This window comes from Girardinichthys multiradiatus, chromosome 3, assembly GCF_021462225.1.
Source record: "Girardinichthys multiradiatus isolate DD_20200921_A chromosome 3, DD_fGirMul_XY1, whole genome shotgun sequence".
Lineage (NCBI taxonomy): Eukaryota > Metazoa > Chordata > Actinopteri > Cyprinodontiformes > Goodeidae > Girardinichthys > Girardinichthys multiradiatus.
In genome coordinates, this window is record NC_061796.1 from 44913214 (window position 1) to 44937598 (window position 24385).

The 24385-nt window shown below is 40.0% G+C and overlaps 2 protein-coding genes across 9 annotated transcripts in view; one reads left to right on the forward strand and one right to left on the reverse strand.

Moving 5' to 3' along the window:
• Positions 1-82: 82 nt before the first annotated feature.
• dnase2 (deoxyribonuclease II, lysosomal) lies at positions 83-15720 on the forward strand. 6 transcript variants are annotated; one of them, XM_047361027.1, is made up of 7 exons: positions 83-2699; positions 3926-4023; positions 4138-4309; positions 6996-7098; positions 9102-9266; positions 13037-13255; positions 13352-15720. In XM_047361027.1, exons 2-7 carry the CDS (start codon positions 3926-3928, stop codon positions 13729-13731), a joined length of 1137 nt encoding a protein of 378 aa, XP_047216983.1. In that variant the 5' UTR covers positions 83-2699; the 3' UTR covers positions 13732-15720. The 6 variants fall into 6 exon arrangements, with proteins under 6 accessions (XP_047216983.1, XP_047216979.1, XP_047216984.1 ...); XM_047361023.1 differs by having other exon boundaries at positions 83-2655; XM_047361028.1 differs by having other exon boundaries at positions 2654-2755.
• A 141-nt stretch (positions 15721-15861) lies between these two features.
• rgl2 (ral guanine nucleotide dissociation stimulator-like 2) overlaps positions 15862-24385 on the reverse strand; it is a 46937-nt gene continuing 38413 nt past the window's right edge. For all 3 annotated transcript variants that reach the window (XM_047361019.1, XM_047361018.1, XM_047361020.1), the window contains 9 exons: positions 22847-22906; positions 21346-21432; positions 21215-21247; positions 20872-20993; positions 20661-20747; positions 19309-19402; positions 18926-19150; positions 18577-18691; positions 15862-18021 (listed from right to left, as the gene is read on the reverse strand). In XM_047361019.1, coding sequence (XP_047216975.1) covers positions 17840-18021; positions 18577-18691; positions 18926-19150; positions 19309-19402; positions 20661-20747; positions 20872-20993; positions 21215-21247; positions 21346-21432; positions 22847-22906 — 1005 coding nt within the window. In that variant the 3' untranslated portion in view covers positions 15862-17839. The remainder of the gene's footprint in view (positions 18022-18576; positions 18692-18925; positions 19151-19308; positions 19403-20660; positions 20748-20871; positions 20994-21214; positions 21248-21345; positions 21433-22846; positions 22907-24385) is intronic.

A 24385-nucleotide genomic window follows, 5' to 3' on the forward strand; every position in this document is an offset into this window, starting at 1 on the left:
GAAAAGTCGTACCTATGGAAGCAAATTTTGCCAATAAAGACAATAACTGTCATGTGGCCTATGGTACCAAAGTAAAAGAAGTTATATTATCAGTTTAAAAATCCTAATTATGAAATCAAAAACACCCCAGCATGGTGTATCCTATTAGTGCGTCAGTTCTCCCTATTTATATACATAGAGCAAACTAACTACTACATCATTGGATTTCAGAAATGGGTTGTTTCTGCAGTAGCAGTGAGGCCTGAAATTAGAACGAAGCTGTGCGTTGTGGAGAGGGGGTCAGTGGCCTGATGCCTCCAATGTAGATTACAGTTAATAGTTAAAAATAATAGATTCTGACTATATTTGACACACGTCACACAGTGTCGATGTGTTTTACCCTTGAGACAGAAAATGTAAATCATGAGAAAAAATATCAAAATTTGTTTTTATATGTATAATCCTGAGAGGAATTAACAGTTTAATTTTTAGAGTTTGTACAATTTTTTAATTGCCTTTTTTAATCATGTCCATGGTAAATTCTCATTTTAGGCGTTTTAACAAAACTGCAAAAAAACAAACATCAATTCTGTTTATCATTAACAATAATTCTCTTGGGAAGGGAACATTTCCTGAAACTCTTGACATCTTTTGAAAACATCCAGTTGCACATGAATTTAACTATTCACGTCAGAACAACAAGACTTATGATGTTCCATTTAGAGAACAAATAAGGCAAAGATAAAGATGGTAATATTTAACAGGTTAAATGGAGCAGTTGTAGGGTTTATCTATAACCAACTTCCTGAATTTCACAGTTTACGCTTCTTTATCATTACAGAAGCAAATAGCAGATACAAAATTTTGTAATATTAAGACAAATACTGTTATCCATCACAAATATTAGACATAGTTAAACAAGAATGAAATTGCTGCAAAGTTTATTTATATTTGAAAAATATTTTTTTAACAACGAATAATCTACATAAGCTATCCCAGAAAAGCTCTTCTGAAGTTAAAAGGTTTTATTTTCGCTTTGCAGTATTTAGTATTAAACAGAGCATGGTTCTGACTCATCACAAACTGATCCAACTGTTTGAGGCATAGCATGCTTTTTTAAATGTTGCAGGCAATAATGAAGGCCATCTCACATCAGCATCTACCTTGGTGGAAAACTGATGACCTTCTCTGCTCTGCTCTGTGGCCTTTAGCTCAGAGGAAACCTGTTTGAGGAAGTAGACATTGGCCTACGCAGGCAAGGGGGGAGGTCAGAGGTGACATGACGATGCCGTGTCACTTCCTCATACAGAGGACAATTAGGCCACAATATCAGCTCTCTGACCAACACCTGCACTGCTCTTTGCGAGGGAAAAAGGAGAAGAAACCATGAAGCACATATGAAGTTGCACATTTCAGCAAATATTATGAAACAGGAAAAGCTTAGGCTGATTAAGTTACACTTTTAAAATGAATGTGCTAGATAGTGCTCTTCCAAGAGTTGGGTGTGTGTATTCAGCAGGTTTGTTCCTCATCAGGACGGCTAAAGGTCGCTTGTCAAAACAGAGATATCAGTCAAGTCAACATGCCATTGTCATTTTATTTAGATTTATTTGTTTGATTTAGAAATCTCTTCCTTCTGCAGCTCTATGTTTTAGTTATTTCTCTCTGTTAAATTGTGATGATATAAAAAGCATACGAAAATACAGGTAAAGCCTTCAATAAACCAGGATCAAAACTTTAAGCGACTTAACATATAAAAGTGTACATAGGACGAAATCCCTGTCTTAACTTGGTGGGACTAAACACATAGTCAAGCCCAAACTGTTTCCATACCTGTGGCAGATTCAGGTTTAAAGTGGTCTTTACATTTAACCAGCATGGTTCTTTGGACTGGAAGTAATATAACCACTTTGGATTAGATGGCTGGCCCACTCCGAATCTGGAGGGATCTAAAAATTAGGGTGATTGCAAAAAGGCCCTCCATCGTCAAAGATTTGGAGCTCATTACCACAGATAAATTGTCTGAATTCCAGTGGTGGTATTCAGACAATTTAGCTTTTTTTTTATATATATAGTTCAATATTATCTCTATCTTAGAATATGGTGATAAAAATGACAAAAGTTATGTTGAAACATTATATTATTCTTTTATTTTTATTAGTGTACAGTGGTGCATTCAGTACATTCAAGTACATATAAAATGGGGTCTGTTACCACCACAAACTAATGAAAAATAAAAGTGAAGAATATTGTAAAAGGGTCTGCTTATGAGATAAAATAATAATTTCCAAGAAGTGCTATTATTATTATATTCATAGACATACAGTATATAAATATTATATATGTCTATGATTAGATGACAGAAAGATACTTCCTGATAGCTCGTCATTGATCACATGACCAGCTGCTGGGACTTTTTATAACGGTCAAAACGGCATCCTGGAAGTTTTAGACAACAACAGGATTCAGCAGCAAACACGAACCGAGACGGAACCAAAGCAAACTAAGCATGTTTCCATAGTAATTTATCTGCTGTCTGGGGGGAGCTGTGGGTTACTTCCGGTTGTAGCGCGTGGAGATGATGACGTCACCGTCTTCTCCTCGCGGGATTAGCTCACAGCAGCAGCTCAGAGGAAAACCAGGATGTGGATGAAAACGAAATTCAAACTTCACCGTGTGAGAATAATTTAAGGACAACAGTGAAGAGAACTTAGTTAGAGGTGTTTATAAACCGAAATAAAACAAACTAAAGCTGTCAGCAGAGCGTCGTTGGAGCGTAATTATATTTTACTGCTAAACTGGTCATGGTTTATTAGCTGCAGTGATTGGGTGGCCAGTTTTAACCAAAACTAGCTGCTAAGTTTATTTAAAGCACTTTTATCGCTGGGTAATTATTACCTAATAACTCAGTAATAAAAGTACAGTTTTACTCTTGAACGTTTAAAGTGTCCACACACACAAAAAAAACCAAAAAACTATGAAAACTTGAAGAATAAAAATGTACTGTTTTTAATAGTATTTTTGAACGGGTTTTTAGCTAGGCGTCCAGATATTTTAGCTTAGCGAGCAGTTTGTCTATAAAGAATAGGAAACTAAGAATTCAAAAGAAGAAGTGAAGCCTGCACTGTTGACCGAAACAGTAGCTGGAAGTCACGTCAACAGAAAAACATTAGTAAAACCCTGAAAGCATGACCTGAGAGAACCATTACCCCTCACTAAATGAATCTGCAGTCCGTGGAAACGTCTCCTGAAATCATCTCGGAGGAAGATCGGCATTCCTGAAGATCGGCATAGAGGACGAGAAACAGCGATAAAGTAGGCTAAACCTTACCAGATGACATACGAATTGGACTCCAGCAGGGTAGGAGTGTCTGGACGATGTAGCCAGAATTCAAGGAAGAAATGTTTAATTTCTTGAAGTAGCCCGGAAGGCTTTCTAAACCCAACTGTGTCGAAATAAATAACAAGAAAAGATCACTGAGAGACCAGGGAGTGTTGAACAATGAAGGTGGTAGTGTATAATATTGACTTAAACATTGTTTAAGTTGTATACACCCCATAATACAACTGCTCTAATTTAACCAGCTCCACTGAAAATGTGATACTTTTAAAGTTATTTCCGGACGGATTGTAATGAATTGCTCCTCTAATCACCGTTTATAAAAAGAGGTATATTTCTTCCGCAAAGAATGTGGGTTTTAGGAACAGTTTCCTGCTGATACTTTTATAAAGCTGTTAAAAATAGTTGGACTCTTGTAAATCATTTTCTTATTGTAAAATGCTTCTAAAATGGTGGTTGTGAAATGTTTGACTCCACAGGCGCATATTTTCAAGGGCCTCGTTAAAAAATAATCCTTTTACAATAAGATGGTAATAGTAATATTTGAGCACGCAGTTGCACATTATAACGACTTTTTCGATGAAAACATGCTCCTTCTCTTCCTAGATGCTTCTGATCCTGTCCCTGCTGGTTATGTGTGCGCCACTAGGGGGCAACCCATCCCCAATCAGCTGCTACAACGACCAAGGTGATGCTGTTGATTGGTAAATATTCCTTTCAGTGCCAAAATTCCCAGATAACTGAGACTTCAGACAAAAGTTGAATACTCATGGCTTCTCTTGTATTAACTATCTGTTGTCTCTTTCTATGTAAATGAGGTTTTACCTATACAAGCTGCCTAAAGAAGGGGGCAGACAATCTGAGAGAACGGGTGAGACGTATTTATTGCTGGACAAAGGGAGTGAAGGATGGAGTGAGGGAAAGGTGACAGTAAACAACACCATGGGAGCTTTGGGGCGGACGGTCGGACAGCTGTACTCACAGGAAAAGGTCAGCTTCCATCGGGTTTCCTTTCAATCTGTCGCAGATCAGATGCTGATTCTAAACATTTTGAGTTTTACATCCTTTTCTTTGGAAAAGCACCTGTAAGATGACGGTCAGCATTCTTCTAAAATGAATTGTCAAGAAATTTTCACTTCCTACATATTCATTCATTCAGGTTGTGCCAAGTAAAAATAGCTGCAGGCAGCAGATAATTCAGTTTTTACCATCTCACAAATATAAAAACAAATGTAATTAAAAGTGTGGCTTAAAGACAATGGCATAGTGGATACAAAAAATACTTGATAACAGGTTTTTCACATACAGTAACTAGTTTCAGCAGCTGCAGCTACTGAGACACTTCCTGCACCTGTAGTTTCTACTTCATCTCCTTTATTCCATCACATGAAGGGTCACTTTAAGTTGTTGTTGAGACTAAGAAAAGACACATTTTTCCAGAGAATGTAAATCAAAGGTTGCCTTTGATTGTGTAAAATTGTTAAAATGACCTCTTCAAGCATATTTTAAGACTGTTTTTACAGCTAAATGACCAAAGAAATATGAACCCATCCTTTGTTTGCTGACACAAGATTGTATTTTTACCGATTGTTTTACCTATTTTACAGCGTCCTCTATAATTATAGGCACCCCTGGTAAAGATTCGTGAAAGTGCTTTAAAATAAATGGTTTTAATGGGGATTTGGTGATCCTAAGATCACTCTTTGCTGTAGTTCTCTAACAGTGGAGATTTGTTTATCTCACTTACAATCCTGCTCACTATTCCTGTTGTTTTAAATCTTTTAATTATTGCTCTTCCTGCAGAAATTGGGCAAGTTTATACCAGAAATAATTTTCTTGTCGGAGTTTCTTAATTTATGAAGATTAAAACACATTTAACTGAGTTAAATAACATGTTTTTTATTTTTTAAGATAGAGACTTGTCCCATCTGAATAAATGTTCTCAAGTTAAATGATGGATTGAAAAACATTCTGCTGTTCATCATGGTGCTGTCATAAAGGAAATTATTTCGGCACATTTTTATCATTGTTGCCAATCAGTTTAGAGGGTGCCATATTTTCTGCAAAACAAAAGTTTTAATGTCTAGAAACAAACAACATAATACTATTTTTACATTCTGATAGGTGTATAACAGACTTAATTTGACGTTTTTTGATTCATCTGCAACATCGGGCCTGAGAGCATGCAGACATGTGCACGCTCATACAGCTTTGAATCTGCCATCTGGTGGCTGTGCATCAAATAAAGCAACAGTCTGCTAAGTTTTCCCAAATCCCAGTTCCTCTGTATGCTGAAATATCTTTAGACAGAACTGGAAACTCAAAGTTACTTCCAGCGGCACATCCAGTGCAGCCCAGAAATCTGCAGTGATCAAAACCACTTTACCAAATCCCAAGAAAGTCTGGCTGCTTGGTAGGAAAATGACTTAAGACTTTTGCATGGTACTATATGTACATTTTAAACACACTATCATCTCACAGCTAAGATTAGAGGTTCAGAGGTTTAGAAACTTTACAGTGTTATCTGTGCAGCATACAGATGTTTTAACTTCATATTCACATTTAGCCCAGATATTCAGCTGGAATTACAAGTTTTTCCATCTGCTGTGTTCTTTATGTTCCCTCTGTAGTTTTCATGTGATTTTTGGAGCATTTTGACAACAAAACCAAATTATTATGCTACATCTTTGTACTTTGGTATTAAAAACTGTCACAAAAAATCAAATCTAAATGTAGAAATGGAAAATGTTTGGGAACTTTTTTATGTTTCTGATTGTTTTAATGATACAGTTTTCCTTTTCCGTTTCATCTGCAGCCACATGACTTCTCCTTTTTTGTTAAACCATACTGAAGGTCGTGCTAAGCATATTTATGACATGCATGTTTTCTGTTCCCTCTTGATATTACAAGATTAAAAATAAGGAGCTCATTTGGAGAAGTGAAAATGGGCTTTTCTGTTTAGACCCATCTGGTTTGTTCTTAATGCGGCTAATAGTCACTACGTAAAGTTTAACATTCATCCCTTGAAATGTCCACCTGTTTGACGGCCCATCATCTTCCGCTTAATGAAGATCATGCTGTGAAGGAAACAGGTCAAGCTGAGAAACTCTGACATCTCTCTCTCCAGCAACTTTCTCGTGCTTGTCATGGGGGTCCCAAGATGGTTCCAGGCCAGATGGGATAGATAATTCCTTCAGAAAGCTCTGGGTCTCTTCCAGTTGGGATTTATAAAAAAAAAAAAAACCTACAAAGACATTCATAAAGCCTCATGATGTGGAGCAGCAGCTCTACTCCAAGCTTCCCCCAGTTCTTTAGTTTAACTCTAAGGCTGAGGCTGTACACCTTGCTGCGGAAGGTCACTTTGGATACTAAATCTTTGATCCCTTTGGTCATGACCTTTGGTGAAGTGTAGAACACAGATGAACCAATAAATCAAGAGCTGCTCCTTTTGGTTCTTCACCACAGAGACCAAGGCACCTGCATTACTGATGGGAAGGCCTCAGTCCATTTATTCCTCTCTCACCCTGTACTACCTTTCCTTGTTACCAAACACTGAAAAACAATGCATGCTGATCATGGGCTGAATACGTCAACAGAACCACATCTTCTGCTGAACAGACAGATTAGACCACAGTCAGTCCAACATTCATTAAAGAACATGTTGTTGTTTTCACAGAACTCAGAGGTAGCCTTCATCCTTTACAATGACCAGAAGCCTGCTGAGGAGTTTGGTGGCAGATGGGCTGAAAGCAGTGGAAACCGAGGGGGGCACACGAAAGGTCAGACAGCTCAGTGTCACTCTGTGTGCCTCGGATGGAAAACTGCACTAACTGGCTACAACAGCTCAACAGCCTAAAGGAATAATCCAGTTTGGACATAATTTGGTTCTGATGCAGACCAGAGATATTAGGAAGTTACAAACCGGATTCCAAAAAAGTTGGGACACTAAACAAAAACTGAATGCAATGATGTGGAGCTGCCAACATCAAATTTGTTATTCAGAATAAAACACAAATCACAGATCAAAAGTTTAAACTGAGAGAAAGTATCATTTTAAGGGAAAAATATGTTGTTTCAAAATTACATGGCGTCAACAAATCCCAAAAAAGTTGAGACAAGTAGCAATAAGTGGCTGGGAAAAGGAAATTGAGCATATAACGAACAGCTGGAAGATCAATGAACAATAATTAGGTCAATTGACAACATGATTGGGTATAAAAAGAGCCTCTCAGAGTGTCAGTGTCTCTCTGAAGCCAAGATGGTAAGAGGATTACCAATTCCACCATTGTTGTGCAGAAAGATAGAGCAGCTATACCAGAATGGTTTTACCCAGCGTAAAATAGCAAAGACTTTCAAGTTATCATCATCAACCGTGCATAACATTATCAAAAGATTCAGAGAATCTGGAACAATCGCTGTGCGTAAGGGTGAAGGCCATAAAACTCTAATGGACGCTCGTGATCTCCGGGCCCTTAAACGTCACTGCACCTCAAACAGGAATGCCACTGTCAAGGAAATAACAGAATGGGCTCAGGAATACTTCCAGAAAGCATTGTCAGTGAACACAATCCACCGTGCCATCCGCCGTTGCCAGCTGAAACGCTACAGTGCAAAGAGGAAGCCATTTCTAAGCAAGCTCCACAAGCTCAGATGTTTGCACTGGGCCAGGGGTCTTTCAAAACGGAGTGTGGCGAAATGGAAGACTGTTCTGTGGTCAGATGAGTCACGATTTGAAGTTCTTTATGGACCACTGGGACGCCATGTCATCCGGACCAGAGAGGACAAGGATACGCTCCGTTCAGAAGCCTGCATCACTGATGGTACGGGGTTGCATGAGTGCTTGTGTCATGGGCAGCTTGCATGTCTGGAAAGGCACCATTAATGCAGAGAACTATGTTCAGGTTCTAGAACAACATATGCTCCCATCTAGATGTCATCTCTTTCAGGGAAGACTCTGCTTTTTTCAACAAGATAATGCCAGACCACATTCTGCAACAATCACAACATCATGGCTACGTAGGAGAATGATCCGGGTACTGAAATGGCCCGCCTGCAGTCCAGATCTTTCACCTATAGAGAACATTTGGCGCATCATAAAGAGGAAGGTGCGACAAAGAAGGCCCAAGACGATTGAACAGTTAGAGGCCTGTATTAGACATGACTGGGAGAACATTCCTATTTCTAATCTTGAGAAACTGGTCTCCTCTGTCTCCAGACGTCTGTTGAGTGTTGTAAGAAGAAGGGGGGGATGCCACACAGTGGTAAAAATGGCCTTGTCTCAACTTTTTTGGGATTTGTTGACGTCATGTAATTTTGAAACAACATATTTTTCCCTTAAAATGATACTTTCTCTCAGTTTAAACTTTTGATTTGTCTTCTATTCTGAATAAAATATTAGATGTTGGCACCTCCACATCATTACATTCAGTTTTTATTCACAATTTGTTTAGTGTCCCAACTTTTTTTGGAATCCGGTTTGTAATAAACCGTCACTGAAAACACTGAATGAAGGTGACCAGACCTAACATCACGCTCCAGTAACTGCCTGATCAAATTACTGTTCCGCTCCTGATGCCACCACTCGTGGCTATTGGTGCCTCGTCTAGACGGGCCAGTTCCTTGCTAATTGGATCATTTATACACCCATCCCTGGTGGACCAAATTACGCCCAAATCGGGTCCTTCCTTCTAAGGGACTCACCAGATGTTTAACTGCATTCAATGGTTATGATTTCAGAAGAAAAACGCTGATTTGATTTGCTGCTATTGTCTCCGCTATTCAGGTGTTGTTCTGCTGGACAAAAACCAGGGCTTCTGGTTGGTCCACAGCACCCCGCACTTCCCCCCTGAGCGACAGGAAGGACAGTTTTATTATCCTAGCAGTGGAGTGAACAACGGGCAGAACTTCATCTGCGTCACCTACCCACTAGAACTTTTTCAGACCATCGGTAAGATTCGAATAAACCCATTTCTACTGGTTATTATCTGATGTGTTTTGCTGCAGAATGTCGGTGGGACCTCTGCTCTCCCTGAACCTGAGCCCTTTTTAATATGTAGAAGCTACATACGTTTCATTTTAGTCATCTCAGTTACATGTTGTTTACAGCTTATATTTTCTGTTATCTGTAAATGCATTAGATGTTAAATCACAGACTTGGCCTTTAGTTTTAATCCTCCAGTCAAAGGGTTTTATAGCATTTAATTTAGAAGGTTTTACGGGTTTAGGTTCTGAGGCATAAATCAAAACAGCCATAACGCAACCAGAATTTGAATTAATAGATTTTCTTGGCACCAGTGTCCTTTATTATACAGTAATCAGTCAGGAAAAAGGGTGGAGATACAAGGGGAAAACATTCGGTTGCAAATGTCCCGAGACCAGGAATCAATCCCTGGACAACTGTCTCAAGGCCTATAGCCTCTGCAGATGGTATTAAGCTCTACCAGCTGGGCCACCGGTGCCTGATAAACAGATTTCAAGTGTGAAAGAATAAAGGAACCCTGCTGCTGTGTGTGTGTGTGTGTGTGTGTGCGCGCAATGCTCTTTAGCGACATGCTCGGGTTATTTTGTTAAGCATCTGTTGAAGTCAAATGTTTTCTCTGAGTTTGGATGGAGGGATTCTAATTTTGTTTCAGAGTGTAACCGCTGTAGAAAGAAAGTCAGAGGTCGCTGCTGCAGAACACCGGATTGTAATGCTTACTGACATCTGGTTCATCTCTCCTCTGCTAAAAATGCCAGTCTGTGTCTGTAAAATTAAACTTGTTGCAGTTTTGTTCAGGGTAACTCATTTCTGGGGGATAAAATTCAGGGTAACATTTTTTAAGAATACATGCCAGAAGAATCTCAAGATTCAATTGAAAATTGGTTCTATTGGTGTTGCTAAATTGTGTATGTGTCAAAAAAACACTAGTTAATTCCTTAACTTTATAGGAACTCTAATGTTTGAATGAGTCTTTACCAAAAATAAATGTTCTTCTGGAAATAATCAGGCAATAGATTGAAGTTGAGAGAAATATTAGCGACTTCCATAGAGGAAAGTCTCTGGATATACAGGTCCTTCTCAAAATATTAGCATATTGTGATAAAGTTCATTATTTTCCATAATGTCATGATGAAAATTTAACATTCATATATTTTAGATTCATTGCACACTAACTGAAATATTTCAGGTCTTTTATTGTCTTATAACCGATGATTTTGGCATACAGCTCATGAAAACCCAAAATTCCTATCTCACAAAATTAGCATATTTCATTCGACCAATAAAAGAAAAGTGTTTTTAATACAAAAAACATCAACCTTCAAATAATCATGTACAGTTATGCACTCAATACTTGGTCGAGAATCCTTTTGCAGAAATGACTGCTTCAATGCGGCGTGGCATGGAGGCAATCAGCCTGTGGCACTGCTGAGGTCTTATGGAGGCCCAGGATGCTTCGATAGCGGCCTTTAGCTCATCCAGAGTGTTGGGTCTTGAGTCTCTCAACGTTCTCTTCACAATATCCCACAGATTCTCTATGGGGTTCAGGTCAGGAGAGTTGGCAGGCCAATTGAGCACAGTGATACCATGGTCAGTAAACCATTTACCAGTGGTTTTGGCACTGTGAGCAGGTGTCAGGTCGTGCTGAAAAATGAAATCTTCATCTCCATAAAGCTTTTCAGCAGATGGAAGCATGAAGTGCTCCAAAATCTCCTGATAGCTAGCTGCATTGACCCTGCCCTTGATAAAACACAGTGGACCAACACCAGCAGCTGACACGGCACCCCAGACCATCACTGACTGTGGGTACTTGACACTGGACTTCTGGCATTTTGGCATTTCCTTCTCCCCAGTCTTCCTCCAGACTCTGGCACCTTGATTTCCGAATGACATGCAGAATTTGCTTTCATCCGAAAAAAGTACTTTGGACCACTGAGCAACAGTCCAGTGCTGCTTCTCTGTAGCCCAGGTCTGGGGAATGCGGCACCTGTAGCCCATTTCCTGCACACGCCTGTGCACGGTGGCTCTGGATGTTTCTACTCCACACTCAGTCCACTGCTTCCACAGGTCCCCCAAGGTCTGGAATCGGCCCTTCTCCACAATCTTCCTCAGGGTCCGGTCACCTCTTCTCGTTGTGCAGCGTTTTCTGCCACACTTTTTCCTTCCCACAGACTTCCCACTGAGGTGCCTTGATACAGCACTCTGGGAACAGCCTATTCGTTCAGAAATATCTTTCTGTGTCTTACCCTCTTGCTTGAGGGTGTCAATAGTGGCCTTCTGGACAGCAGTCAGGTCGGCAGTCTTACCCATGATTGGGGTTTTGAGTGATGAACCAGGCTGGGAGTTTTAAAGGCCTCAGGAATCTTTTGCAGGTGTTTAGAGTTAACTCGTTGATTCAGATGATTAGGTTCATAGCTCGTTTAGAGACCCTTTTAATGATATGCTAATTTTGTGAGATAGGAATTTTGGGTTTTCATGAGCTGTATGCCAAAATCATCCGTATTATGACAATAAAAGACCTGAAATATTTCAGTTAGAGTGCAATGAATCTAAAATATATGAATGTTAAATTTTCATCATGACATTATGGAAAATAATGAACTTTATCACAATATGCTAATATTTTGAGAAGGACCTGTACAAGAGAAAAATGGTTTGCCCGCTTGAATTAAATAATAATGTAGCTCTTTACTAATATATCACGAAGAGGCCGCTTCTTTTTGTAAAGGATTTGTTGTGTTATTGTCAGCCAGTGTTTAACAGTCCGGTCAGGTAATGACACAACAACAGTATATTCAGTGTAAACAGGTGTCGCCTGCGTGTCACTCAGCTGCCGCAGCGTGCTGGCTGACTTAGCTGTTGGCACAGTTGCTATGGCAGAGCCGATGATAATGTAATTAGACGGAGGTGTGTAACCATAGAGATCGAGGTGCTCACGCTGTGGCAGGGATGTGTTTCATGGCGTTCTCAACTCTCCAGCTGAGATGTTCTGAGCGTCCGGGAAAAACATGGACACACAGGCGGAGAGCATCTGGTCAAACAGCAGAGAGAGATCACAGCTTTGTTACCTTTTGTTTTATCTGCACCTGCGGCAAGAAATTTGCACATAAATGAAGACAACAGGGCTGCTGCTGCTGAAATGAGCTTTTTAATCATCTCAGGAACCTGTTCTCTGTGGATTACCTGCCTGTCTGTATGTCTTTCATCAAATCATTAAAACTTCATCTACTCACCATGCAGCCTCCTCGCCATGTTCTGTGCTCTGGTCCCGCCTCCAAACCTTCAAACTTGTCACTACAAACTGAGGGTTATTTGTGATGCAGGAAATAAAGCCACCTGATTCACTGCTGTCACAAGAAGTACAAATCATATCCTCATACTGATATAGTTTCAGGATTTATGTGATTTACAAAAAAAAAAACCTCAAAAACTGTTTAAAATCTTAGAACTGCTTCAGATCCAGAGCTTGAAAGAACTTTCAAATTATGATTTCAGAACATTACTTGCCAACAAAATCTTCGAGAAAACCTACGAAATCTAAATTTACTCCCAAATCCATGATTTTCTTTCCTTACTGGAGTAAACTAAACTATATCCCTGATATGTGGTGCTTTTCTCCCAGTTTGTTTACACCCATGAGATGACCAGGTCCTAGTTTTTAATATTGTACTTCTAAATGAGGCGAGCCAGATTCTGGGGTCCTGCTTTCAGCCTTTAATTGAATTTGTTTCTCGCCACAGGAGAGCAGCTGCAGATCAATCAACCTAATGTGTACGACTGTGACGTCCCAGAGTCCTTGACGTCCTTGGTGCCTGGTCTGGCTGCTGTCTGCAACAAGAAGCTTCTGTCCTCTCAGATCTTTCCACATGTGAACACTGTGTCCAACCGCAGCGTGACCCTGACCTCGATGGGTGGCACTGACTTCATCAGCTTTGCCAAAGGAGCAAAATTTAATGATGGTAACGCGTCTGTTTTATAGACTGGATCAGTTTACAAAACTTCAGAGGTTTATGGTTTGAACTGTGGTCTCACTGGTCCTCTCTCTGTTACATCAGACCTCTATCACTCGTGGGTGGCACCCGCCCTTAAGTCTGACCTCCTGGTTCAGTTCTGGATCCGCTCCACAGGGATCCTCCCCTCGAACTGCTCACTGGGCTGGAAGGTCCTGGACATTGAACTCATCAACCCGGGGGACACATTCACCTTCAAGGCCTCCCAGGACCACTCTAAGTGGGCCGTCAGCCCGAAGGCAGCACAGGGCGGGTCCCAAGGAAGAGGGGGAGGCTGGGTGTGTGTGGGGGACATAAACAGGAACGAAGCGGAGGAGCGGCGGGGAGGAGGCACTGTGTGTCTTCAAGATCCGGTGGTGTGGAAGGCTTACCGGACCGCAGCGCTGCAGTGCGAGGCCTGTGGAGGAGGTACGGTCGAGTGTTGACTCTCTGCGCGAAGCTTAAGGGTCGACTGAGTTCCAGGATGGTGGAGGAGCTCTGTGCTTGGGTTTTATGGGAAATATTTAAACACGCTTGGTACACTGGGATTAAGTTTAACATACAGTTACTAACAAAAACAAAGGTAAGCACCCAGCGGTCCAATAGTGGTCCAGTTTGGACATAATTTGGTGAATGTGCAGACCAGAGATGACGATGTAAATGATTTGGAGCTGGCAGATTTGAAACGGTACCTGGGAGCCCAAGTGGGGCATCACAAATGGAGCGATACCTTATTGTGGCAAGTCTGGATCCTCTGACAGTCGGTCAAAACAGGAAGTAAACAGCAGACACCAAAGATTGGGGTTCCTTTTTCAAAAATCTGGAAAATTATGGATTTCAGTATTTTTTATATTAAAACAAGAGACTGAAAAAATATTTGTTTTCAGATGGTTGTTACCCAGGTGATGGAACAGGTAGCCATGACAACTAAGTACTTTGATTTTTAGACCATAAACTGCTTCAACAAACAGCAGAAACTGATTTTTGTGCTGAAATATCTGCTGTAAATTCATATCTAACCTTTGCACCTATACCCTAAAAATGTACCAAGAAATCTAGAAGTTTTTATTCTTTGGAAAAGTATAGAATTTTGAGATAAAAGGGTAGGAGTACAGGATTCCTCGTACAGACAGCCACTACAGTTTGATAGAGGTCACTTTCTGGGACTGCTTGCTCCGTGACGGGGGTCACTCTCCATCTCAAGTCAGGGAGTGCATGGATCTTTTCTTCTTATTCAGCAGTGATGATAGGACGGAGTAGGACACGGCTTGATGGATTGGGGTTCGTCTGCAGTAGTAATGCAGCTTCTTACAGTTCAAATAATTTACTGTACATATTCATTACTGGTCTCCATTTGGACCAAATTATTATTCCCTCGGGCTGCCTGTTTTTGTCAGTGAATGTAATTTAAGTCTAATTGTAATTTTTGCTGTTGAGAAGTTTTAAAAATTTGACAATTTTGTCTTAACGCGTTACTTTGGACAACTTTACATGTCACGATTATTTCTTAAGAGTTTCTAACGGAGTAAAAGTTTACATTCAAGTACCTCATTGGTTTGACTGTAAGATGCTCAGGTATTTATGTTTGTACACTGGAAGAAAAATACTCCAATAATCAACAGGTGGCAGTAATGCCCTGCAAAGCACCACAAAGATGAAGCATAAAGACCTCAAAATGGTAAACATCATACATGCAGATTCAAAGCTGTACTTTCACATATGCATAAAAATGATATTCATTTAACGAAGCTGTTAAATATGAGGGAGCTAGTTTGCAATTGAATCCTAAACCAACGTAAAGATGCAGCTCAGATGAACATCATTAGCACTAAAAGCAATTCCAGTTAACTGCAAATTGATTGTTTTTAAGGGAAATTCGATTCATAATGGCCGAACAGTCATGGAGTGTGCATGTCAAGACAGCAAAGTAAAGGATGGCTTTCAGAAGAACAGAAGTATGATTCATCATGTTTTCTTTGATTCTTAATGCAAATGGAGCAGCGCAGGAGGAGGACGAGTTTTAAAATCTGACAGCAAGCTGGGGAGGTATGAGATATGGTGCTTTTAAACCAGATCAAAAACCCTAAAAGGGCCTCTTAAAAAATAAAAAAGTGATAGTTCAAGTGTTTTTCACAGCTGCTGAAACTAAAGAGACTCTCCTGCAAATAGATGAGAGCAGATTCAGAGCATGCAAAGGTGTTCGCTGAGGGACTGGCATGCTCTGCTTCTTGAAAAGCAAATGGATTCTTTTTTATTTTAGGGTTCTGGAACAAATCAGGTTTGATGATTTTCTGTAACGTCTCTATGAACGTTTGGGTCTAACTCAAACAGCCTTTTTTTCCTGCACTGCTTTACTTTAGCCTTCAGTCTGACCTTGATTTCTCTCGAAGATAAAGATGTTGGCTGCCTTTAATTTGAATAAAAAAACTGCTGCAGAGGCGTTTGACTTCTTACTGGTTGAAGATGCGTTACCTTGTCTTTGCAACGTTTCTACACACACGATGCATAGAGCTGAATTTTACTACTTCTTATGTAATGTTCAGCAGCATGGCAAATATCACCCAGAAGCACCAAAATTAATAAAGTAAGTTTATTACCACAAAATAGGACATCTGACATGTAGTGCATAAATAAGTTTGATGTGAAACTGATCAGCGCCGACCCTCCTGTTTGTGTTCTGAATACATTCTAATCAGAAAGGTAAGCACCAAGCAGAAAAAGGCACTAAAACAGTTATTAGAAACAGCATCACAGCTGCACATGTCATCTAGTATTACCCAGAATCCTCTCCCTGGCCCTTCAGCACCTCCTGGGGGTCAGCCAATCTAGAGGCGTCTTCAGCACCGGGAACGATGCACACGACCAGAGGTCACAGGACTGTGGCTTTGGTTTTACTCTGCAGCTGAGTTTATCTCTGGGTCCATTCTGCGAAGCTGCTGGCCAATCAGGATAAAATGAAGACAGCTCAGAGAGGAACCAAACTAACAACCATTTATGCTAAAACATGTCAGTGCTGCGTGTTTCTGTAATGTCTTGCTGTTTGTAATGATAAACTGAAGAGAAGCAACACATTTTTAAAGTGCTTGAAGTCATTTTAAAGCTGTAATAATTATTTGTTTTGTCCTTTAGAATTTAGAGACATTTGAAGTTCAGTTTTTGTACTATATTAATTAAAGGCATCCATCTACTTACAAACAGTACTGTGCAAAAGTTTTAAACCTCCTTCTTTACATTGTCCTTCCAAGCACCCAGACTTTGCTGTAATCTTTTAAAGTGATCTGGCTCCATCCATTCATCCACCCACCCATCCATAATCTTCTACAAACCCAACATTTAAAACAGCCCTGAGGCTCCCAGTTCCCTGTAGATTAAATCTGAAATTGGTTCTTTGTTCAGATGTCTGTTCAGTGTTGACACAACTCTGGTACATCCCTTAAGTTGAGGAGCTTTTTTTATGACTAAATGATTCAATGTCTGAGTTAGGTGGCTTAACAAACAAATGGCTTATGAAAATTCTCAGACATAAGACTGGAAATAAGTGAAAAAAGGCAAAATCCAATAAAAAGGACAACAAAAAAATTCAGACAACAATTGATTAGGACAACTTTGAAAGATTACCAGAAAGTCTAATCGGTTTGTAAGGAAAAAACAAAGAAATGATTGATGACTCCTTTTTGCACAGTGCTATAGACATCCAGCAGAACAAATAATTCCCCCCTTTTGTAAATAATGGTTAAGACACTCCTTTTAGGTTGGCTTTGGTCAACAACAGCTTCGACTGGAAGAACGTCTTGCTCGCTGGGTAATGGACGACCTTCTGATAAAGTCTGAATGATGCTGGATGAGCGTGCAGAAAGCCAATCAGAGAAGAGACTTTTCTGACTGTAAAACCCAAAACAATGTGCCCAAAGAGAGCCCAGAATGCTGGTACGAGCTGCAGTGTTGGTAACAGTTCTCTGTTGGAGCCGTCGTCAACATAAAAATGCACATCTGATCATTGCAGCTTTATGTTTATGCTGAAATGAAAAGACGGCAATTTTGTCTGAGCTCTCTCGAATGTAACAGGTAGGCATTCATATTTTGAATCCAATGAATTAGGAGCTTGTCTCATCACACAGAAATATATTCAAAACGTATATATATATATATGTCTCATCGACATGCTTCAGTGTTTTGCTACACATCTGTTCTCACAAATTCTGCTTGCTGAGTTGGAATGAAAAACAAGCATCAAGTGCTACTTGTCAAGGCAGAAGCACAAATTCTCTCAGTTAAAGGCATCCACCAGACCTTCCACTCTCAGTTTAAAATAGTGATGCATACTGGTTAGCAATCGGGAACTGGCACTGTTCCTCAGCAGCAGATGGCTCCAGTGAACGCGACGCAGTGCCGCCTTGCTGTATTAACATACGTGTCAACTTGTCCCTGGTGGGTTTTTTGCAGAACAGACTTGGTCAGGAGAATAAAGGAAGGCATGTGTAGATTTTTCTTGTTTTTGCACAGAAAATGTCATATTTATAGAGAAAGAAACTGCCACACAGGACAAAGCTTGTGTCAAAACAACGTCCGGACCAATCTCCTCCCTTTGGTCTGGATGCGAGGAAAAGTGGCGCTCGTCTCCGTTTTGACTGGCTGTGAGCCAACAGGCGTGTTTCTGCCTTTCCTCCTCAACAGGAAGTCAACACTGGATGGTGTCATGGCGTAGAAGACGTTTCCTGTCACCGGGATGACCAGTTCTGCATTAAGAGAAAAGAGACATCCAAAGTATTTAAGCAGGAAAACAGACACAAAGACTGTTTCTAACTGATAACATGATGACAGTGATGGATGTTCACTGCATTGCAGCATTCTAGAGTCAGATGTGGGGCCATCTCTCCCACAGCTGAAGTTTGGCCTCAACTAGGTCACCAAAGGACAGTGATCCCAAACACAGCAGCAAATCTACCACAGTATGACTGAAAATCAAAAGAATCAAAGTGTTGCAATGGTCCAGTCAAAGTGCAGACCCCAAATTGATTGAAATGCTTCGATGAGAGAGCTGACAAAAAAATGAATGCCTGCAAACCGTATTGAACTGAAGCAATGGTGGAAAGAAGAGTGAACAACAGATCATTTTATTATGTCTAGCCATGAAAAAATCCTAGAACTAAAAAGGGTGTACTTTCTTTTTACCATGGCCTTATCTACAATACAAATGCTGAACTGTAGAACTTAATAAGCTAAAACGTGTCAACACGATTATTGATGAATATTTCTAACAGTCTCAAGGAGACAATCTTTTTTCTTTTTACCTTTTCCTTCAGGCAGAAGTTGCAACAGCTCATATTTGGATGCCTGTTTGGGGTCCTGGTTATGTTTCTCCAAACCAGAGCTGATCACAGCGGGGGTCTTGTCATTGCTCGAAATCTGAGTGGAAAGAGGAGAATAACTATGATATCAGGACAGAGCTTGATTTGTACTAAAGATACAGCGGCTCTAATGTGTCCTGAGGGTCCGATCTGATGACTATCATTATGAGGGTCTGTGCAGACGGGAGGGACAGTTTAAGTGCAGCGTGTCGCAGATGTTTCAGGGCAGCAGCTTTTTCATCCCACTTACTGCTGACGTGGAATTAGAGTTAAATGGTTTGGAGATTTGTACCAGTATGCTTCTATACAAGTTTCCATCCTGCAGGTCCATCCGTATCCTGATGATCCGCATGTCGGGCCCTGACCCTGGAACGTTACTGGGGAGGTTGTTGCCGCAGGATGCTGATCTGCGGTGGGATTTTGTGGGAGTGGATGGAGTCAGCGCGACAGGGGTGGACTCGTTGGTTGGAGGGGATGTGTCGACGTCCAGACAGGACACTGACGGAGATCTCATGTGCTGCAACACAAATAACCATAATCTCAGAGATGAGTGAAAATCTTCTAAATAAAAAACTCAGCTGAAAGAAAACAGTCAGCTCTGAAGGCAGTATCTGTGAAATGAGTTCATATAAATGCAAACTTGACCTTTTGTAATAGTAAGGATTAGTGGATTACCTTCGTGAGTTTAGAGAGAAAGTTATTGACCGGAGAGTGAAAGTCAAAGGGGCTTTCGCCATCACCAGCCAGGCTGGTCCGGGAGGTACTCAGGCTGTAAACAGGATCAAACACGTAATTTATAAAGTAATCCAAGTTACTCTGAAAAGCTGTTAAAAAGACTGATCTATGTTTTCAGAATAATAGATGGCTAATTTTAACTGCTTGTTTTTAAAGGTAGAAGTCCTCAGTTACCTTAAATATGAACCGCTTTGCCTTCACAGGTAAACCGGTTTTCCCTTTAGCTGGACGTTTGTCTGATCCCAGTCTTCCCCAGGTTACAAGATAAAATGTCTTTGCCCAAGATACTGAGCCCTGAAGTCGGGGTTGTTCAATGTACATCTGAGCAGTAAGTATCTTACCAACTATAAACGGTAGTCAGAGGGTCCCAGTTTGGAAAATCAGGGAAGAAATTCTCATAGAGGAGTCAAGCTAAGAGCAACTCAGAAAAGCTTCACTGAATACATATTTATGGGAATGACATCTGTCAGCTTCCCAGTAGAAGCTACATAAATAATTCACTTTGTCCAAGAACAGTGTAGACTGTAAGATTACTGGTTTATATTCATGGTGAACATATTCATCAGACAGAATATTTTATTATTATAGAATATTGTTTGAGATATTTTCATAGTGGTGGGACGCTAACGACGTGGTGAGGTGGGGCTTTATGATGCTGTGTTTTCTTCCAAATTTGCTCCCAATTTTACAACACAATCAGGCGACCATGCAACAGGACATTGATTTAAGCACACTGGCAAGTCTACCCCTAAATGACTCAAAAATATATAACAAAAAACAAAATTTAGATTTTGGAGCAGCCTAGTCAAAGTCTGGACCTGCTGGAGTTGCTGTGGCATGACCTTAAACAGGGCATTCACACCCAAAAACCCTCCAGTTTGGTTCAAGTAAAACAATTCTGCATAGAAGAGTGGGTCCAGGTAGAAGACTTATTGCCAGTTATTGCAAATGCTTGATGTCATTCACTGGCACCAAGGCTGGAACAACCAGTCATAGTTAATTGGATAGATTTTTCCCCTTTATGAAAGCATTTTTGAAACAGCTGTTTGTATTTGGTAAGATTATCTTATTATTTTATTATTTGATGACCTGAAACAAAAAATCAATGAAATCTGTAAGGGGGCAACTTTTTTCCAGCACTGTTCTCCACTGTTTTATATTCCAAAGATCAAAATAATTATTGTCATATAATCCTGACAGGTTGAATCCCCCAGTGACATGGGCATGCACTCCTTTGGAAATCAATAAAACCGTGTTTGAACAACATTGTCAAAGTTCTCGGTGGGACTTACTCTGGGCACTGGGTGATGATGACCGTTGGCATATGAGCTCGAGGACTCGGCTCACTGGGTGCTTCAATCTCATTGGACAGTCTGTAACTACAATTAGACATCAGTCACTGAAACTTCTAATGGACGTTTCAAACCTTACAAACATGGAACAAGTACATGCAATAGATTTTCTCTGAAAATAATAAGTACATGTATTTATTTAAATGTGTACCTTTGCTTCTCTGTCAGGGTGGGTACGCTGTGATACCACTGTAAGAAGCTCTCATCAGCGATAAAGACACAGTTTTTGCAGGAAGACTGCAGGAGCCGGATTTGAGCTAAAACCTCAAATTCCTGTTAACAAAGAGCTCTGTCACCACACTGTTTCACAAATAAAAAACACCCATGTCACCTGATGTAGAATTACGTCAGCTACTTTTTAAGAACCATGTTGTAGAACTTTAACCTTAACCATTCCCCCCCTCTGCTTCTCATTCTTTCTGCTCCTCTTTTTGATCTTAATTCAATAAGATTTGTATCAGAGAGAAAGATAGTTTGCATATTGCATTACTCACCCTTCTCCTTTTATCAAAGTTGATGTAGCCATTCTGCAAATGGAGTGAAAGGATATGTGAGGTCAGTCTGAGTGTGGTTACATGTATAACACAGGGAGTGCGACAGGACAACACAGATGAGATCAACTTACATCCAGCCTGTTTTTGACTGCCGCATCCAACATGGTGAGGTCTGTGAGGAAGATTCCCAGGTAGGGCACGGTGCCCTGAGCGTTGGACTGGGTTAAAAAAAAAAAGTCAGAGATGTTTTTCATTAGTTCCCCAGAGGTTTGCATTCACAACCTGAAGAGCCAACCAACAGCTGAATTTCAAAGCAGCCGCCTGCAGGTATTTTTCCACACGGTGGCTCAGAATTCAGATGAATACACAGAAGCAGACATCACAGCTCACCATCTCACTTTGTTGCTGCAAGCTGCTCGATTCCTCCAACAACCCTCTTTAAAACTGCTGATATATCCCCCGTTTAACCAAAGAGACATAACTATCGACGTCTAAATGTAGCTATAAAACATTATATTTTACCTTGGAAAATCACAATTTGGTGACAGTTTAGATATGCTCAGCAAACCACATACTGTACTACATATACAATACATTGCAAAAGTATTCGTCCCCCTTGAGCTTTTCACATTTTGTCATGCTAAACCATAAATTTTAATGATATATTAGGATTTTTTTGGAAAGTAGTGCATAATGTGAAGGAAGTAAAGCAGTGCACTCAGATTCCCCACCTGAGCTGTTGATCTCTGTAGCTCCTCTAGAGTTAATATGGGAACCTGGCTGGTTGTCTGATTAATGCTTTGGGAGCCCAGCCTGTCAGAAAAGACATGAATGTCTTGATAGGTTTGCATGTGTGGGATGTTCTGGCTGTTTTCGGATAATAAATCGAACTTAGGATATTGTTTTATAACCTACCTCTGCTGTATTCTTTGAGCTTCAAGATTCTGTTTGACTTCTGATGGCAGTGGCACTGGATTTTACATCTGGGTCTCAGAGTAAAGGGGACAAAATTCATGTGCTTCCCTCATGTTTCAGATTTATTATTCATAATAAAAATAGAGAGCTCTGCACACTTTTCCTTCCACTACATTAAAATTTATGATTTTAACGTGACAAAATGTGGAAACGGTTCGAGAGGTGTGAATACTTTTAAAGGTACTGTGATATTCATGGTTCTACAAGATTTGAATCCTACATGAAATGTAATTTCTAAGCACAGAGCTTTTCTGTACACTTACAGGGTGTTACATCATACTGAAAATTTCCAAAGTCAATCCTGAAACCCTGTGGGAATGAACAGACCCTCTGGCTGAAATGTTTAGTATTCATCCCAGACGTAGACTGTTAAGTTGGTGAAAATAGTTCTCCTTTATTTTCCCGTACATCAGAGAGGTCATTTCTAAGTTACTCCTGAAACATCTCGATGAGGTAATTCTGAAAGGATTTGGCACTCTGGCTAGAACTGTGGATGTGAACTCAGCATATCTGAGTGTTTGGAGCTGCACAGTTTTATCCTCCTGCAGATGAGGTGTCCAACCACAACCTCTCAGCTGTCAGGAGGATGTTGGACATAATTATCTCAGAAAGATCACCCTCTATCTCAAGCCTTCTCAACGGTTCGCCTCTACTCACCCGGTTGAAATGTTTGTTATTGAGCCTGTTGTCAAGGTTGGCAAACTTTGACGTGCCTTCCTGCAAGACAGAAACAAGGAAAAACTTTCAGCCTGATCACCTGAGCTTCATCAGCAGAGTAATGATTCTGTTTCTCTGTAACAGATAAAAAGGCAAAATATCATAAAACAAAGACGTTTTATTGACATAGTTATGATTAGAATTATTGGATATTTTACATTTGGCAGAAAACCACAATGCGTTAATACATGCTGGGCAGGATCATTCTTATTTTGAGATTACTAATCTCAGATTGTTTTGCTGTGATAATAATGGTATTTGAAGAAACTTTTCTTTTTTTGAGGTGATGATGGTGCAGAAATGAGTTATTTTTGTCCAGCTCTCAGTTTAATCAGCTGTTATACTTGATTATGATCTATAACAGTAACAAGGTGATGTAATGGTCAATGTTCCTTGAGATTATTTTATCAGCTTGAGTCATCTCTATTCATCTGGAGAAAACAAAAAGTTTAAAAAGTATCTGCAGACAGTAATTCTACTTCTTTTAAACTTGCAGTCTACTTTTTGCCTACTTGCGGGCTGAAAAAGACAATCCCGACATTTTGAGCTCATGTCACCTCAAGGGTTGTATCCAGACCAACAATGATTAAAACAAATCTTGAATAATTTTGAATTTTTGGTTTGGAAAGTTATGGAAAAAACAAACAAGAAAACACGACTTGTCCTGCACTTAAGAGTGTTACGTTATTTTTTCTAACAACAAGACGGTGCAACTTCGTAGCAGGATTTTGTTTTAAATAAACAGATGATTTTATTATTAAATCACATTTTGGCCATTAAATGAAACTTAATGCAGAAAAACCAACTGAAGCATAAATGTAGTAGGATAAGCCAAATGGCTCTGCTCAGATTTAAAGAAGCTTGTTTATGCAGTCCTTTCCTCAAAATTTCATTATTTCACCTCCTTTAAATCCTATATTAAATACATTTCTAGAACATCCTTCTTTCACCTGTGCAATATTGTCAAAATTAGAAGCATCCTGTTCCAGAGTGACGGAGAAAATGCTATGGCCTTCGGCAGCTGGAGGACACACTGACCACTTTCCCTCACTCTGCTGTTTTTATTTTGTCTTCTGTCCAGTTATTCATGAAATGTGTTATTTCTACCATGAACCATTGTGTTCGAGCTTTGTTTTCTTTGTTTCTGGGGTTGTCTGGCTCTTGTACTCTCAACGCTCTTCAACAGGAAGTTTTCTTTGATGTTAGCTGCTTACAAAGATAACGTTTTACTAATTGGTATTGTATCAGCTGAATCTGACCAATCTGTCTAAGGGATGAACATTACATATTATTTTGAACTGTATTAGAATTTATTGGATGAAGTAAAAAAAAAATGGGAATGATTTAGATTGCACTACATAATTAAATAAGAATTTACCTGTTTTATCCCATTAAGTGCTTAGTGATTACTTTTGTGGTGAATTGACACCATATAAACTGAACTGAACTAAGTATTTTCTTTGATCCTTTTTAGTATCT